Source organism: Cygnus olor, chromosome 1, assembly GCF_009769625.2.
Source record: "Cygnus olor isolate bCygOlo1 chromosome 1, bCygOlo1.pri.v2, whole genome shotgun sequence".
Classification (NCBI taxonomy): domain Eukaryota; kingdom Metazoa; phylum Chordata; class Aves; order Anseriformes; family Anatidae; genus Cygnus; species Cygnus olor.
Window position 1 is genome coordinate 101,163,834 of NC_049169.1, and position 16,769 is coordinate 101,180,602.

The 16,769-nt window shown below is 41.4% G+C and overlaps 1 protein-coding gene across 1 annotated transcript in view; it reads left to right on the forward strand.

Moving 5' to 3' along the window:
- The first annotated feature begins 3,501 nt into the window (after positions 1-3,501).
- The window catches only part of EPHA1 (EPH receptor A1), a 34,769-nt gene continuing 21,501 nt past the window's right edge, over positions 3,502-16,769 (forward strand). Inside the window, 2 exon segments of the mRNA XM_040573985.1 lie at positions 3,502-3,796; positions 6,983-7,050. Coding sequence (XP_040429919.1) covers positions 3,703-3,796; positions 6,983-7,050 — 162 coding nt within the window. The 5' untranslated portion in view covers positions 3,502-3,702.

The window sequence follows — 16,769 nt, forward strand, 5'->3', positions numbered from 1 at the left end:
TCTATTAAAAAAGGCCTGAGTTTCTGGATGAAAAGTAGTCCACGTGCAAAACTAATTTAATAGTTGAAACCACTAGATGGTAAGAATCTATCTTCTGCAGACTGTCTGAAGTCAACTGTTTGAAATATTCTAAGGTAATTGCTGGTGGGGTAGAGCCAGAAAACTTTCCAAGGTAAAAAAGAAAACACTAGAATATTAAACTGTGGTCATGATGGTGAGAATAAGAGAGAGGGGACGCAAATCCTCTATAGGGAATGAAACATAAAAACTGTGTCTACTGAGCTCTACAGAGCTGTCATGGATTTTTCTTAGAGCTGTAGAGTGAGTAGATAAAAGAAATGAATCAAGGCCAAAGAACAAGGGCCTGATTCCATCTACCAAAAGCATCTCCAGAGCAAGTTCTTCCTTTATACTAAAGTGAAGCTTGTTGCAGAATGTGACCAGGGCCTCTGGGAGCCCCATATATATCTATGCTACTGTATCTTACTGAAAGACAGTTCAAGGTGCACAGATTCAAGATACCAATACTAAAGGCTGACTGATGTAGAGATACTTTGTTAGTCTGGGAAGTGATACCAACTGGGGAACTCAGAAGATTGTTTCTGGTTCAGTTTTGTTCATGATCTAGAAGGACATTTAATAGCACAGTGGTGAAATTCATAGCTCTTTCTAAAATGTGAGGTACAGCAAACACAGGAAAGAAAAATAAGAAACATATGGAAGAGTTCTGTCTGAACTGCATTTTAAAAGAAGCACATCTTAATTCTGTCTTGGGAGTGCCTTATTACTGTCCCAACATTACATGAAGACAAGACCTGGTGCATACCATTCCTCCTCACTTCCCTCACCACAAGCCCATATTTCTGTAGGAGGAAAGCCCAGGTGTGTTGTGTATTGCTATTTTCCACCTAGATAACTAATCTCAGCAATACACAAAACAGGACACGGGAAAACAGAAGGAAAAAAAAATGCCCTGCAATCCAGAAATACTTTGAGGGTCTAGAAACAGGGGATGAGAATCAACCCAAAGAAATGCTGAGAGTGAGTGTAAAAGATTCAGTTGTCCTCTTGCCATCAAAAAGCATATCAGAGATGCACAGCTCACTGGTAAGATATGACTATTAAAAGGTTTTGGAGGTGTAAAGATAAAGACTTCCTGAAAATAAGTTATTTTATTTTATTTTTATTTATTTATTATTTACTTTTCACTAGACACTAAGGGAATTAGCTTTGTCCAACAGTTTACAAAAAAAAATCCAACATTATGATGCACAAGAAAAAGCATTCCATCAATGAAATACTTTGTGGAGTTGTATGGAAAATCCACATTATACTCCACTTTATTGGGTACAGCCTCTGTGTAGATTCCTTCTCTTTCCCTTAGGACCTGCAGTTTGCTGCAGAGGACACTTGGCAAAGCTACACAGCAGAGCTTTCACAGATATCAGTAAAGTTCCAGGCATTTGGGTTTTCTACTTATTTGTGTTTACACTCATTTATAGCCTTGTTGTTACTGTGACGTATTTTGTTTGACTGTGACAATATTTTGTTACTGTGACAATATTTTGTTTGACTACCACTGTGGCAATATTTCGACTATCCCTGTACACATTCTGAGAGGGAGCTACAGTAGGTGAATTCCAATCTACAAAATAACAAAGCTGTACACAGAATTTCTGACCCCCATCATTTGGAATACTCTATTTTCTGACACCCATCAGCCAACACTAACAAGGGGGAGAAGATGAAAGTAAATCTTTTTTAGGCCATCTTTTCCAATTAGCCCTAGAAAATCTGTTCCTGCACATCCCATCAGCTTAGATCAAATGTCCTTGAGTATCTGCCAACTAACTAAAAAGACACAGAGAATTCCCACATTCTTGACACCAGAGATTTGGCACTTTAAAGATTCTACAGATGTAAACCTGGGTATGCCTAAGGAACTGAATAAAATCTGCAACGCTTTTTTTTTTTTTTTTTTTCCCCTCTTTAGAAAACATGCAAGCTCCTGAGCACTTCTAGAGCCTTAACCTCCAGCTGCAAATGTTTTTTCTCATTTCATGCCGATGGGGGCCATCTCATTTCATGCCTATGCTGTCCCATCACAAAGGAGAAGTTAGCCGTAGGTACACCTCCCTCATTGCTATGTCATAGACTAAGAAGGCACAGTATTGTACAGATGAAAACTGAAATGGATACACTCTGCTAGTGCAAACTTAAGGTACCAGATGTAGATAGGGAAACATTATATTTGTGTTGCAAAGGGAATCATTAAAATGCAGGGAAAAGATGGGCATATAAATGTGACACTTAGCACTGTAGACTGAGAAAAAAAAACTTTTTAGACAGGATTAAACTGGAATAAATTTAAGATAACTAATTTGAATGACACTAATATTTTAATTATTTTTATTGATATTTTACTTCTTGCATTACGCTAACTGTAAAGATTAGTATTTTGACTGTTTCTTCTGAAAGGAGCTCAAATTTCTTTCATCTGTGTTCAAACTTCTTGGGACAGATTTTGGTTTTCTAAAACATGTGGTTATAGAATCACAGACTCATTGAAAGATTAAGGTGCAAGGGACCTCAGGAGATCTGTAGCACCAACCCCTGCTTCCAGCAGAGCCGACTCCAGAGCTCTATCAGGTTGCTCACAGCTGTGCCCTGGTAAGTCTGGAACATCTCCAAGGGTGGAGATCCCCCCCAACTTCTCTAGGCAACCCATCAAAGTCCTTTCTTCAGTCTTCTTTGGGGAGGAGGAAAAAGAATGCAGGAGGAACACAGCCTTACAGCAAGTGGAGGAATATTGCCATCTCTATTTTATGGGGAAGGGTTTAATAGATGCATTTGAGAGGGAATGCTATGCTTGATGAAAGAACATCAGAATGGCAGAAGTTACCACAAAAAGAATTTATTTTGTATTTATATCCCTCAAGTAGGAAACTAAAAATCCCATGAGGTTTTCCTACCCAGAGAAAGAGGGAGTCCTCCCAGCTCAGTTTCTCTTTCAACATGATTTTTGTACTGAAAAGCAGGAGCCTTTGCCCATAACGAGGAGCTTACTAACAGGAAAATGGTAATTCTGCAAGATGGTGGGGGATCTGGAGGGGAAGACGTATGAAGAGTGGCTGAACTCACTTGGTTTGTTCAGCCTGCAGAGGAGAGGACTGAAGGGAGACCTCATCACAAGTCTACTGCTTCCTCATGGTGGGGAAGTGGAGGGGCAGGCGCTGAGCTCTGCTCTCTGGTGACCAACAATAGGACCCAAGGAAACGGCTCACAGCTGTGACGGGGTGCTTCAGGCTGAGTATCAGGAAAAGGAATCTCCGGAGCAGGAGCGAGTACGGTAGCGAGGGCTGCCCAGGAGGTGGCAATCGGGAGCCTCTTACAGGGCTGGAGCAAAAGTGGAGGGAGGCTCCCAGGGAAAAGGTGGCTGCCTTTAAGGTGGGTTTATTTGCCTGCCAGATGGGAAGTCTGTGACCAGCCCCTTTAAAACAGGTAAAGGCAGTAAGGCTTCTCCACCCACTTGCCTTGATCTTTCATCATAACTGTGGGCCAGGCGGGGAGGTTGTGCAATGTGCACGCTCCAGTCAGGAGGCTGTGGGAGAGGTTCATGCGCTGCGAGCAGGAGCCGAGGCTCGGAGGCCTGAGCCAGGAGAGCAGGCAGGGGCTGGGATCAAGGCCCCCTCTCCAGCCAGTATGCAGCTGAGGACCTCAACTGGCAGGACTGAGCTCTCCCTTGGGCTCCTTCTCTTCTGGGCTCTCCTTCCTTCTGAGGTGCCTGGGAAAGAAGGTAAGTGTGGGGCCTGCTAGTGGGTGGCAGGCAAGTGAGAGGATTTCTCTCTAAAGGGCAGGGAATAGGGCCTGGTCTACTTGCATGGGGACCCAGGGACAGCGCAGCCTACCTGGAGAGAGCTGGAGAAGGCCTGTATGAGACTGCGGTGCCTAGGGATGGCAGATGGGTGTGGGGGGATGAAGGTGAAGAGCAAGCCATTTCTGACTCGGTGGCTCAGTGAGCTGAACTCAGGTATGTGGTTCCCCCCCTCCCTCTCCACCCCCACCCAGATGAAGCACAAATGCCTTGGCATATCCAGTGGTCCAAGAGAATTCTGCCTCTGTTTGCATTAAACACAAATGTTGCAGATAACAAGCTCAAACATAAACTCAGTCATTGCCGCCACCCTCCTCAAAAACATCCCTGAAGTTTCCTAAGGAAGCCCTCTTGAGAGTTAACCCTTGTGAGCAAGAGAACAGTCATTTTTGAAGGTTTGGAAGGCAAGGTGGTCTCTTTCACTTACCTCAGTGCTGGTAGGTAGCGTTGGGCTTTACAATTTCCTCTAACAGCTCTTCTTTTAAGACTCCTGCTCCCCTTCCCTGTTCCACTTAGTCCCTTTTACTAGAAGTAGTAATCTTTTTTTCTTCCATCTTGGCAATTGCACAGTGGTTATGAAATGTCTGGGGAATGGAAACTTCAACAGAGAGTTGAGGAAGAGTAAATCTCTGTTCAGTTTCCTACCTCTTGCACTTAATTCCTGTTAGAGAATTCTTTTTGAGTCACTGTTTTGTGTGGTGAGAAGTGTCAGGGTTTTTCAATCCCAAGGACAGCCCCCTCCTTTGCTGCTCCTAGCCCTTGTTTGAGAGGATTTAGTCATAAATGGCAGCTCAGCTGTGGGCTCATCTCAGACTCACTGTGCGATGAATGTTCTTTTAAACTGTTCTTGACAAGCACGTTCGTATTAAGGATTCAGCTAAATGGATGCAGCTAGTAGACGTTGTGGAGAAGGCAAACTTAGGTGAGAAGTAATATAAGGTATTGCCACACAGGCTCTGTTTTCCCTAAGTGTGTGACCAGTAGTTGGCAATTACACTCAGGGACTTCTCTGCCAGCTTCTCACCTATCTCAAACATCTTATTTTGGCTGTGGCTGTGATCTACTCTTCCTTAGTGTGTAGCAGCGAACAGCCTATTTCCCTGATGTCCTCTCTTATCTGAAGTCTTTTTTCTTTTTGGGGAGATCTTCTATGTGGCTGGACAGCCACGGAGAGATTCCTAGGAGAGAGGCTGTGGACCAAAGAGCTAGTAGCCCCAGAGTACTTGTATTCCCTGTGCTCTTGTAGTCCTGCTTACTCATTCTTCCTTTCTTTGGAGACTCCCTGTTGTGGGTCTTTCAGTTTGAGAGATGCACTTCTTGAGAGTGGACTTTGCCTTCTCCAGTGGGCACAGGGTAGCTGAAGAAGCACCTGCTGGTGGTACCGTGGCATGGTAAACAGGATGTGGAAGGTTTCTGTCCCAGCCTCTTTTGAATTCCTTTCCTTTGCTCTCTGCTAGAACTTGCTGTGCAGCCCCTCTCACTTCCACATCACTGCTTCAGGCCTGAAGTGCGTGGGATAGATGTTATCTGGGTGATGGTTCTGGAAGGACAGGCTACCTCACCCTGAGAGTTTTTGGAGCCAACAACACAAGAATAGTATCTCAGACAGACTGAGAGCAGAAGGGAAGTGAGTGAGGAGTTTTGTCTGGACAGGGAGTCTGTGGCTAGGAAGGTTTTGCCATATGACCATGCTGTGAATGCAGCAAACTTGCAAAACCTGGATTCCTGCTTTTCCCTTCTCCTGATCCTGAAAGGGTGTTTCAGAGGTGAGAACAGCAGTGCAATCCCTCTTATCTCTGATTCTGGGCCCACAGCCTGCTTCCTCATTCCACAGGACTCCTGCTGATCTGCACTTTACACTCTATTAGTTGTAGTTGGCAGGCAGCATTCATAAAGCAGTCAGACGAGGGGGAGGAAATCCAGTTATTTAAATGCTGTTTAAAAATTTCCCCCCTCCTAGCTTTCACCCCCCCACCCCCTTTTTTTTTTTTTGCTGTTACCATTAGAAATGTCCCCTATGAATACACCCACAGGAATCCAAAAGGAATCCAAGGATTTCTTCCAGTTTCCTATGTTCCCAAGTCAGGGCTGCAGTAGGTGTGCTGAAACTAGTAGTCTGTGCTGTCAGTACCGGCAGACCCAAAGGAAGTCATGAAGCTGCACATCCAGCAGTACAACTTACTCTAACTCCTCTCCCTTCCCTCTGTTTGCCAAAGAAGTGAGACATTTTTAATTTATTTTTTTTTAGATCAAAACTTCACAGTAAAGTCTGATTGTATTTTCAAGCTTCTTTGAGGGCTAACAATGAATAGACTACTGCATTTCTCCATTGCACGACTCCAGGAGCCAAGGCGTAACACACAGTCATGCAGTGCAATCCTTTGAGAGGTGGCAATGCTATGCCCTGGAGATGCTATTAGCTTGCTCTCATGGTTAAAACTGTTCTGAGTGGGAGAAGGTAAAATGATTTCTAGGCCACCATCAGACCATGAACAACCTGGGTCAGAGGTGTAGTGCTGGTCGGTTTGAGAAACTGCCTCATGGCTTTTGGGCCCTGTGACAGTGGAAAATCCCTTTTACAACTTCACATTGCCTCTGTCTTTCCGCCAGTGTTTGAAGCACTGAATAGTAGTTCCTCTAGGCGACATCGATTGATCTTTTGTGTTGGTAATTTATTTGATCACCTGCCTCTTCATCCATTTTGTCTGCTGGTTTCCTATTCCAAGGAAAGATGTGCTCAGCTGCTAATACTGGCTTCCCATTTCAATAGGCTTCAGTCTCCTCCTCCTATTTTGGGACAGTTTCTAAAAGGCATAAAGTGTCAGGGTTTAGCATGTCATTATGTATTGTGTTTGTTAATTGAGAGGAAGGTGGAAGAGGAGGGAGTCTCATATGAGGAAGAACTTTTAACTCCTCCTGACTAGTTGCATTGTTTTATATTTTCCGACCCTTCCTCCAGCCATACTTTCTGAAGGTAAAAAGTCACAAAGAATGTGTGAGCTGAGAGATGAAGTGCAGGTTTTGCCTTCTTTGACGAAACTAGAATGAAGTCATTCCATGGCGCACATGAGTTGAGTTACTGATTTTTCTTTACCCTCTGTTTTTCAGTGGATCTGCTAGACACAAGCACTGCACAGGGTGAACTGGGCTGGCTTCCAGACCCTCCAGAAGTAGGGGTGAGTACACGTGTTCAAGGATGGGGAGCTGCTGGGAATGCCAGGTGATGGAAAAACGTAATCCAAGTTGAAATTTCACCCTGTGTCCCAGAATCAGGCTTTTTCTGCAGCCCCATCCTCTCCTGGGCCTTGCATGGTTTTTAAGTCTCCTTTGCAGCCCCTTCAGCTCTGCAGCCTCACCCACTAGCCCGCTGTTAAAGGACTGTAAATCTTCTGATACCTACTGACTTCCAGCAGCTTTCAGTAACTAAACGTGTCCTTGAAATATATTGTTTTTATGATGCAATAAAACTTAACAGAAAAAGATGAAAAAATCAAATCATGTGTCTCCTTCTCCAGGCAAATAGCCATGGCAGAAGTATTTCTGTCTACAAGCCTCTAAGAATTTAGAAACTTTGCCTGCTTAAGCTTGTTCTCTCTTTTTTTTCTTCTTGAGTGTTAAACTGATTAACTCAATTACAAATTATTTTTTTAATCATCAGCTGACTGAGGAAATAATTGTAAACTCATGGGGCAACAACCTGGCCTATTGGGTGGGCTGTAAGGTTCTAGGACTTTATATCCAGTCCTGTTGCTGTTTTTGACCCACACAAGTGATAATGAGGGAGGTGTTTCCCTTTATTTCATGACTGTAAAATTGAGCTGATGGAAGTGCTTCAGAATCTACTCCTGAAAGCACTGCAATATTGGACTCAAAAAGGCAGCTGAGCTCTCAGCTATTTTTGTGTAAGTACGGATATTTTGTATCAAGTACAGATAAAACAGTCCCTCTTCGTGTCACAACTTAAGTTAGGGAAGGTGGTTTCCTTTCTAAGAGCAGGACCGTGGGTGGGGTGGAAGGAAGGACCAAAGAAAAATGGATTCATGAACCATGTTGCAGTAGTTAGAATGATGCATGTTAATAAGTAGTTCAAATTCCTCATCCTTATCTTTCTAGCAAGGCACAAGCTCTCCTATGGAGTAAGAATCTTTACTCTTGTTGCGTATAAAGTAGACCTAGGCTCAGCCTGTTCCGAACTTGTTTTCATAACTTTCCTCTGTAATGTGCTGTGTCTGGTTAAAATTCACCCCAGCCTCCTCCTACTCCTGGTAGTCCTGCTTAAGTGAACTAGAGCCAGATGGTGAGGTTTTCCTCTACTGACATATCCGCATTTTTTGTTAGTACAGCTGTTTTGCTTATTATTACACCCTGCTCAAAACAGGTGCCATACTGAAACATACATGTAGATCGTATTTTGCTCACTGCTCCCCTTCTTGTCCCTATCAGTTGTCTGTGTGGTGATTTTTGACCCAATACTGTGCTCCAGGCATGTTCAGGATGAAATCAGTATATTGAAGAGATGGGAAAAAACGTGAAAAAGCGCATCTTAAAAATGTTGTCTTCTTTCTATCAGATTATTTTTTTGTCACAGAACATCTGATTTTTGCAGAGTAGATTCATAGCTGTGCTAGGAGCTGGCATACCCTTCTGCTTGTGCTGCATCTGCTTTTTAAAATTTTTCTATCTATATTTAAAATGTAATTGTAACTAGGAATTTTAGAATATGGTGGAGAGAATGGCCTGAGAGCATTCTATACTAGTAGATCAAGATGCTGATGACTGATAATCTATTTTTCATCATCTGTTAGTTTAATCAGCTTCTGAGAGCAACTCTTGCAGGAATTTGTCTAATTGCATCACTTCCTTATAACTGTTAGGTGGATGTCTGACATGTCCACAAGCAAAAAGGGAACCATGGGCAATTCTCTTGGAATCAGAACTTTGAAAAAGTTTCTGAAACCATTCTTTCAAAGTGATGAAGTAAATGTGTTTGAAAGAGAACCAAGATTAATTCAGAACATTTTTGATACAAAAGAGCAAAGCTTAATATTGAACAGTCTGACTAGTTTAAGTAGTAACAGGCTGGAAACGTCTGAGCTGTATTGCTTACGGAGTCAAAGGGAAGAGCTGTATTTCACGTAAGAATGCTATTTGTACCTAACCTCAGATGCCAGAGATCTCCTATCTGTGAGGTGGATTTGTGTCAATATGCTTATCACACACAGGAGGAATGTGCTGTGAGGAATTTTCATGCTTTGTATGGACAAAGTCTCTGAGGCCCTGTGCAGAAGAGGTTGGATAACTCTGTGGAGGCAGAATCAGACCTTTGTTTTCTGCTCTCTTTTAGCCTATGCTAAATGCATGAAGTGGTTTCCTATGTGTGATTGTTTCATGGTCAGACAGGGTCTGCAGCTAGTGTAGACAATGCTTCTGTTAACGCATACTCAGCTTGTGAACACCAACCTGTATGACAGTCAGTTTTGGACAGTATGGGTCATTGTTCTGGACTGTAAGTACACTGTCTAGCAGTGAAATTTTGCCTAAGCTTAATGGTGTGATGTAGGACTGAAGTAAAACGTCTACAGAAATTGTTTGCTGAAAAGTTTACGCTAGCTTGCTTTGTAATAGCTGTTTAGAAAGTCTTTCATTCACTTTAAGTTACGATTGAAAACTAGGCCCTTAGAAAGGCAGACTACTGAAGGACTACTAAAATCCTGTAATGAATAAATTAAATAACTAACTAGGCACAGTAGCATTGCTTCTTGTCAAGTTGTAAAATAACAGTATACAATTTATCTGTTTTGCTTTCAAGTATAATTGCATCAGCCTTGAAAATATAGTAATGAGGAGTCATGCTATTCTTTTGCATTTGTCTTTCAATAGACAAGGCCCTGAGCAACTCTAACTGTTTTTGAAATTAGCCTTGCTGTGAGTAGGAGATTAGAGTAGAGACCCAGAGGTCCTTTCCCACCTAAATCATGAGTATACATGACTACATATGTTCTTAGCCATTTTTGCTGCAGGATGCTATGTGCTGAGCCTCTCAAGGTGGCATTCTGTGCTGTTGTATGGATTGTAAATTAAACACATGATTCTTTGGTGGCTGATGTGTTTTCTTTCAAGGCGTACTTTCAGCAGCTCTACAACAGTCTTTGCTTGCAAAAGAGTACTCTTTCACAGCTACTTTATTTGGGTATCTATTATTTCAGAAATCACGTGAACTCTGCTGCTGCCACATATTGCTATTTGTGTCAATAGGCACAATTTGGCCTATTATATTAGAATTAAAGGATCAGGATCAAATCCAGATGATTTTCTTAGTCTCCTTTCTGGACTGCCATTGCTCTCAATATCTTATGAATGGTAAGGTGAAGGACATCATTTTTTCTGCCTATTCTATACTTGTTTGCTTCTACCCATACTTCAGAGTGTTACTATCAGTTCCAAACTTTATAATATGTCCCCTAGTGTGAATGGCACCTGGCCTGCTCAGCCTTGGTATAGTTTCACACATGTAAATGCACAGCAACTTAATGTATTCCAATGACATAAATGGCCACTAGCTGCAGTTATCATGGTTCCCAAAACACTTGAAAAACTTTGGAAATGATGCAATTCCTGTGCAGCTCTGTATTCTGTGTTTCACAGGATGTCTGATTATGAATGTAGCAGCTGCCAAAACTATATTATTGTAACTTGAGTAAGTCAGTGCTCAGATTTGTTTATTTGATGTTTTATTTTTTTCTATTAAACCCTAGGCATAGTACAAATTTTACACTGCTCAATTTTTTTCTTTGGGTAATAGACTAGATCAAGTACTTGTGACCTGTCAGCAACTTTTATGTCACTGACCACAAAATGATGATTACAGGCCTTCAGGTTCTAACAAAGCAAGGTAGTGTTTTGGTGTAGTAAGAAGTCTCAGAAACCAGCCATCAGCTGGTATCAACATCTGTTTTTGCCATTTCTGTTCAGACAGATCAGCCTGGCCATGAAAGAAATAATGGTGTGGGCCACACAGCCCTCAGCCTGCAAGTGATTCCAGCACGGCTCTCCTATTTCATTAAACCTGAGCAGTTCACTTAATCATCAGTATCTTATTCAGATAGTCTTACCTGGAACAAGTCTCAGCAAGTCTGTAGCATCTGAAGATGGTGTCAGAAATAACCACCAGAAATGCTGTTGTGTGCCTCTCTTTCCACAGCTGTTGATAATGCATGTCCTCTAGGATCTAACTCCAGAGATATCATCTCTGACCCTGGAATAAAGTGTCATTATATACCTCAGCCTGCTCTCGGTTTAAGTATCAGGCATAAGTGTTTAACTCCAAGTGAACAAGATCTGCATAGAAGTAAGGGACAAATGCCTGGTAAAGTCAATAAGTAACTGGAAATGGGAATTGCTCTGTCTTCAGGGTCATATCCTGATATGCCCTATTGCTGTTGATATGCAGACTCATGGAGATACTTGTTGATGATATTGTTAAGCGAAAAATAGTTACCTCATGGATATTTGGGAGAAAGGTTAAAAAAAAAAAAATATTGTACATGTCCAGGTATACTTTACTCAGAGGGCTGAGAGGTGGAATAGGAAAAGTGAGATGAGAGGAAGTCAACTGTATATTAACAGCTGTACTGTAAATCAGATTGCATGAGCCACCAAACAGGTAGTCTAGGATGAAGTTATGCACATACATCCGAGAAGCAATTTCAGCTAGTGAACTCAATGTTGTGACTTGAAGGGCAGAAAAGAACACATTCTGAGCGAAAGTGAAGATGCTCTATGACTTACAATCATCATCATGGCTGCTCAGGCACTACAGTGGTGACAGCAGTGTTGCCTAGCAGCTTGAGGAAGCTGACTCATCTTTTTATAGCTGTTGGATGAGAGTGGACAAGGTTCACTGAGCTTCCTCACATGAACACAAAAGCACCACAAGCCATCTGGAGCTTTAAGAGGAGGCTGCCTATAGCAAGGTCCTCTGGAAAGATGAGCAGGCTATTTAAAGTTTAAAACCAAACCAAAACAAATTTCATTATAATACCAACTAGAATACTGCTGAGTTTGCAGGCAGACAAGTTACAAAGTAAAGGCTTTATATCTTTTGCTGCCAGCTGTGTCCTTGATGGGTTGACCCAAGCTTTGAAGTGTGATTCTTACTATTTCAGAAGCTGAGTTACAGAAAAATTTGCTCATTCACTCTGGTTTCTTGGGAGGTTATTTCCATTGCTTCTAAGGCCAGTTCCTGCCTTATCTGTGGCTGACCTAGAGCCTGCCATCTACTTGCTTGTCTTTCATGCTGCCATCTCATGCAGCTTCTCTTCTTCAGGCATGCTTATCTTTCCAAAGAAAAGGCACAATTACCCTGTCCCTGTTTGGGACTCTACCTGATCTGATGCTCTTTTTAGAAGGAACCTATACAAACGGAGTAAGTATTTCCCATTGCCATCAGACTCATTTTCCAGGTTTACTATAAATACTGGAAGTGTACTTGAAACACCATACAAAACCATAACTCACACCAGACTGAGCTCTTTGCCTTGAAAAAAAAAATCTTTCATTTACAATATATTCTAGACAATGTAGAATGTAGTGCACAAATATGTGAGAGGTAACGCTTTATTAGTAATTGGATTTTAGCCATGAATTTTGAACTCCTAAGATGCACCATCTGTTTTTCTGCTCCTGTGTTTTTTGTGATTATTGATATAGTTAGTGGGTGTTACCAAAGAAGACACATAAGAAATAAGTGTTCCAAAATACCTATGTGAAGTGTTGGACAAGAGTATCGTTCTCCCTGACCTGGTAGCATCTGTTGTGACCCAGACTGTTTTCATGCAAGACCTTAACGTGGCCAGGCAGTTCAGAGAATGGTCAGACAGTAGGACCTGGATTTGATATACAGGTTATATAATCAATGCACTGGAGCTCTGTGGCTCAGATTAGTGCCTTACCTTCCCATAAGGACATGAATACAAGTTAAATTGGAAGGAGGTGGGATACAGACCTAAGCACTAGTGCCCTAAAGGACAAATAATTGCACAACACTTGCTCCTCCCTGAAAATAATCAATGGATCATTGTGGGGGAAAAAAAATGTATCATCCCACCCAGACAGATATGCAGACAAGTAACCATTATTTTTATATTCAGTTGTATCAAAGGTTCCATGACAATGATGTGATGAAATCAAACTTGCCTGACCATTGCCAAATGTTCAAAGAAATAAAAACAGCCTCTTTGCTGTTCTGAGATCTAAAGTTATAGGACTTATGAAGTTAAGAGTCTAGTTATAATCATGTTTCTTTCATTATCATCTAAATTGTCTTCCACACCCGCAAGAGAGCTTACAAGAGCATTGAGAAACTTTCAGCACAGTGTCACAGAAACCGAATTCTGGAATATTTTCAAAACACCAATGTGACGCTGCTATTTTTAATGGGTTGGTCAAGCTTTGCCTACTGACAGATTTTTCATCAGATGTATTTTAGCTAGAGAGAAGCTGTTCACAATATTACAGCAGATATCAGCAAGGTGTCTCTGTTGCCTCAGTCTTACCTCTGAGGAACTACATTAAGAATCTAATGCAGCTGAATCTGTAATGTACAACTGGCCTTTAACTCTAAAACCATGCCAATATTTTTTTTTGTCATGATGGCATGCAAATGCTATACGAATGTCAAAGAGTCAGAAGTGCTTCCATTTTTCTCCCCTTTCTGTTTACGTGGGGAAAGGGGAGAGAAATCATTCAGCTGTGTGTGTTCCGCTAGGCGGTTTTAGGCTTGGGGCACCAGTGATGTACGGTTGTTGAGAAAGATTGCTCTTTCTGTAGCTCTTCTTCATTGCAGATGGCTGTACTAACCCAGCTTGTCTTTTGATCTTGGCGCAACTCTCTAACCCAAAGTTAAACAAGTTAATGCTTTTCAGCATGTGAACTCCTAACCTCTCCAGTAGAGACCTGCATCTTAGTTTAGCAACTTCAAGCTAACTGGCAAGATGCTTGCTTTGTTGTTACCTTTTTTAAAGTCTCTTAAAAGTATCCCTGTACCTTTCCCCAGGGGTGTGCAGGCCACAGATTGGAAGTTACTGTGCTGAGCTAACCTGAAGGCAAATGAAATATGGGTCACAACAGGCAAGCTCTTATCTAAAAGGAGATGGGACAAGTGCCTGGCAGGCTAGAGATAGAGACAGCATTACTGCTGTGAGCCACAAGCTCTTGTGACTCCAGTCTGAGCCTTAGGATTTGCGATACTGTCTGCTGTTTCTGTCACTGGTAGCCTACCTCTTCATAGCAAGGGTGAATTTTTTACTTTTCATGATAAAAGTACTTTTTTCATTTAAAAAAAAAAAAAAGCTAAAGCCAAAGAAGACCACTTTTCTAATGCCTGAAGAGCCTGTGACAGCAGCTCCAGCAAGACATACGAACTGTCTCAGTTCATTTCTTAAGGCAGACCTTATGAAGAGTTGCTCAGAGATGGATGGAGGAATCACAGGTTGTCCGATATCATTTCCTTGAAGCAGAACTAATCTAGAGAAGGCTTATTGATAGAAGCAGCAAGGTAAGCCTTCCTGAGGCTTCAGAGCTTCAAACTGTATAATCAATTCACAGTCAGTCAAGATATATTATAACATATGTACCTTATCTTTGGATGTTTACTCACAAGGCAGACCAAACCCATACTGTTTATTGCAAATATCTGTCAGTGCACTCCCAGTTTGTCATTCATGTCATTCTAAACTGGCTTCATAAAGACAGATCTTCTCCTTCACTGCTTTCTTTAATATTGAATCCAACCCAACAATGGGAAGAAAGTTGCCTTCCTTTTTCCTAAACTTGCAGTATTCTGAGCTTATTGAGATAGCACTTTTGCTAAGTGATCTCTGAGGTTTTCTTTCACTTACCACTAACTGCTGTGCTGGAATTATTTAAAGAGTTTCAAGAACAAATCTCTGGAGTTAAGTGCTGTGTCAGCGTATTGGCTCCTGAGAAGCACAGAGCACCTTTTTACCCTCAAATCCAATAGCTACATCCTTAGGCTTTTTAGAAACTCATGCTACTAATTTATGGCCCTCTCTTGAATGCACTGGCTTTTGCCTTCTCAGCAACTTTTTAAGAATTCTAAAAAGTTTTAAGAATTTAAACTTAAGAAAGTTTAAACTTAAGACAGTTAAAACTTAAACTTAAGAAGGAATTTAAAAGAATTTAAAAGGAGTTTAAAAAAATAAAAAGTAAAGAGGTTAAGAACTCTTTAGCTTGCTTGGCGATGGGGAGTGGAGTAGGTGACCTCCAAAGGTCCCTTCCAGCCTAAGCCTTTCTACAGGTCCAGACCTCATGAGAAAGTTTTCTAGAGCATCATAAAACCACAGTTCACTCCCTGTTGGAATGAGGAAGTCTAACTCTGAGCCTCCTCCACTTCTCCTATAAAAATATTTCCCATCCTCTGGCCAAACTGATGACTGGAGTAAGGATATACTGTCTGGAATTAAATGGGTAGAAAGTAATATTATCAAAGGAGGTTGATTCAATGTCATTGGCAGACAAGCTGGAGAGTCAAGTAATTCATATTGATTGAATCAGACTCTACCACACACATTCATTAAGAACATTACATTAAAAAAACAGAGGCATACATTTTGATTTTGCAGCAGATTCTTTGAGGATGTGAGACAGTTGCCTAGCAACTTCCGGACTCATCACCCTTTCATTAAGTGTTGTATGTAACAGTATTCCTCCACTACTTTGAATTTAAAAGCTTCACTGAATAATGAAGTCACAAGTGTTTTTAACGATAGCTCTGCAGTTGCTAGCATAAATAATATCCTCATTTTACTTCCTTTACCCATCAGCAGCAGAGTCTAGAAAAACCATGTCTGACTCCCTTGTTATTTCTTTGTGCCACACTGCATATGAAACTGTACAATAGACGTCTTTGCTCTGAAGATCTCAGTCTGGAACAAGATGGGCTAAGATAAGCTGGGAAATACAGGAGTTAGGAGTTGGATTTTTTTTTTTCCAGTAGTAGAATAGGAAAAATTTCTGCCAGAGTTGTCACTATTGAAAATGAATTTTTGGCCCTGTATTAGTTAAGTTAGGAAAATGGTATATTTTCACCACAACAATTCATGTCTTTTAGTGAGACATGCAAAAATTGCTTTCTGGTGACACTTATGTGTGACACTGCCTTGAAATAAACTGTTAATGGCAATTTTTTTAACTCTCGTCCTTCGAATGCAATTGTATATTTCCCATCAGCTTGGTGGAGGCAGATACCCATGGAAAAAATGCTTCTAAAAGCTATTCTGAACATTGGCAGTTTCTTATGAAAATTACTTTTTTGTTATTCCCTTTCTAACTTCTCTTCTATTTCAATACACTTCAAGATGTCTTGTAAATTTAGTTCTGTAGCATTGTCCAGACGTTTTTTCAATGAAATAGTGCAAGGGGTGATTAAGCAGTCGACACTTGGTTGATCAACAGAGATCGATCAGTCTATTTCTCTCTCTTGCTGTTCTTAGCCCTTTGACCTGCAGTAAGTGAAATAAATGAAAATCCTGTGTGGTGCAGGTATATACCAACTGAGTCTGATTAAGAGGGTGGGGTAACACTGGAGATTAAGTACATGGAGAAAAAGGAAACAAGAAAGGACAAATTGATACCATCTGCAGAACTTCCTGGGAGGAAACTGCAGGTATGCATTTAGGTAAATGGCTGAGAACAGACTGATACGAGCCAGTGCTATCAGCAGTGCTTGCTATCTTGGAGAAAGCACTGATAGTTTACAGAGTGGGGCTGTACAGGAGATTTCCTTTGGCACTCTGTATCTAGTACTCCACTAGCCAGCAGAGTAACCCACAAGGCTGTTATCTGGTCTGTGGGATCAGAAGCTGGGAGAGAAGCT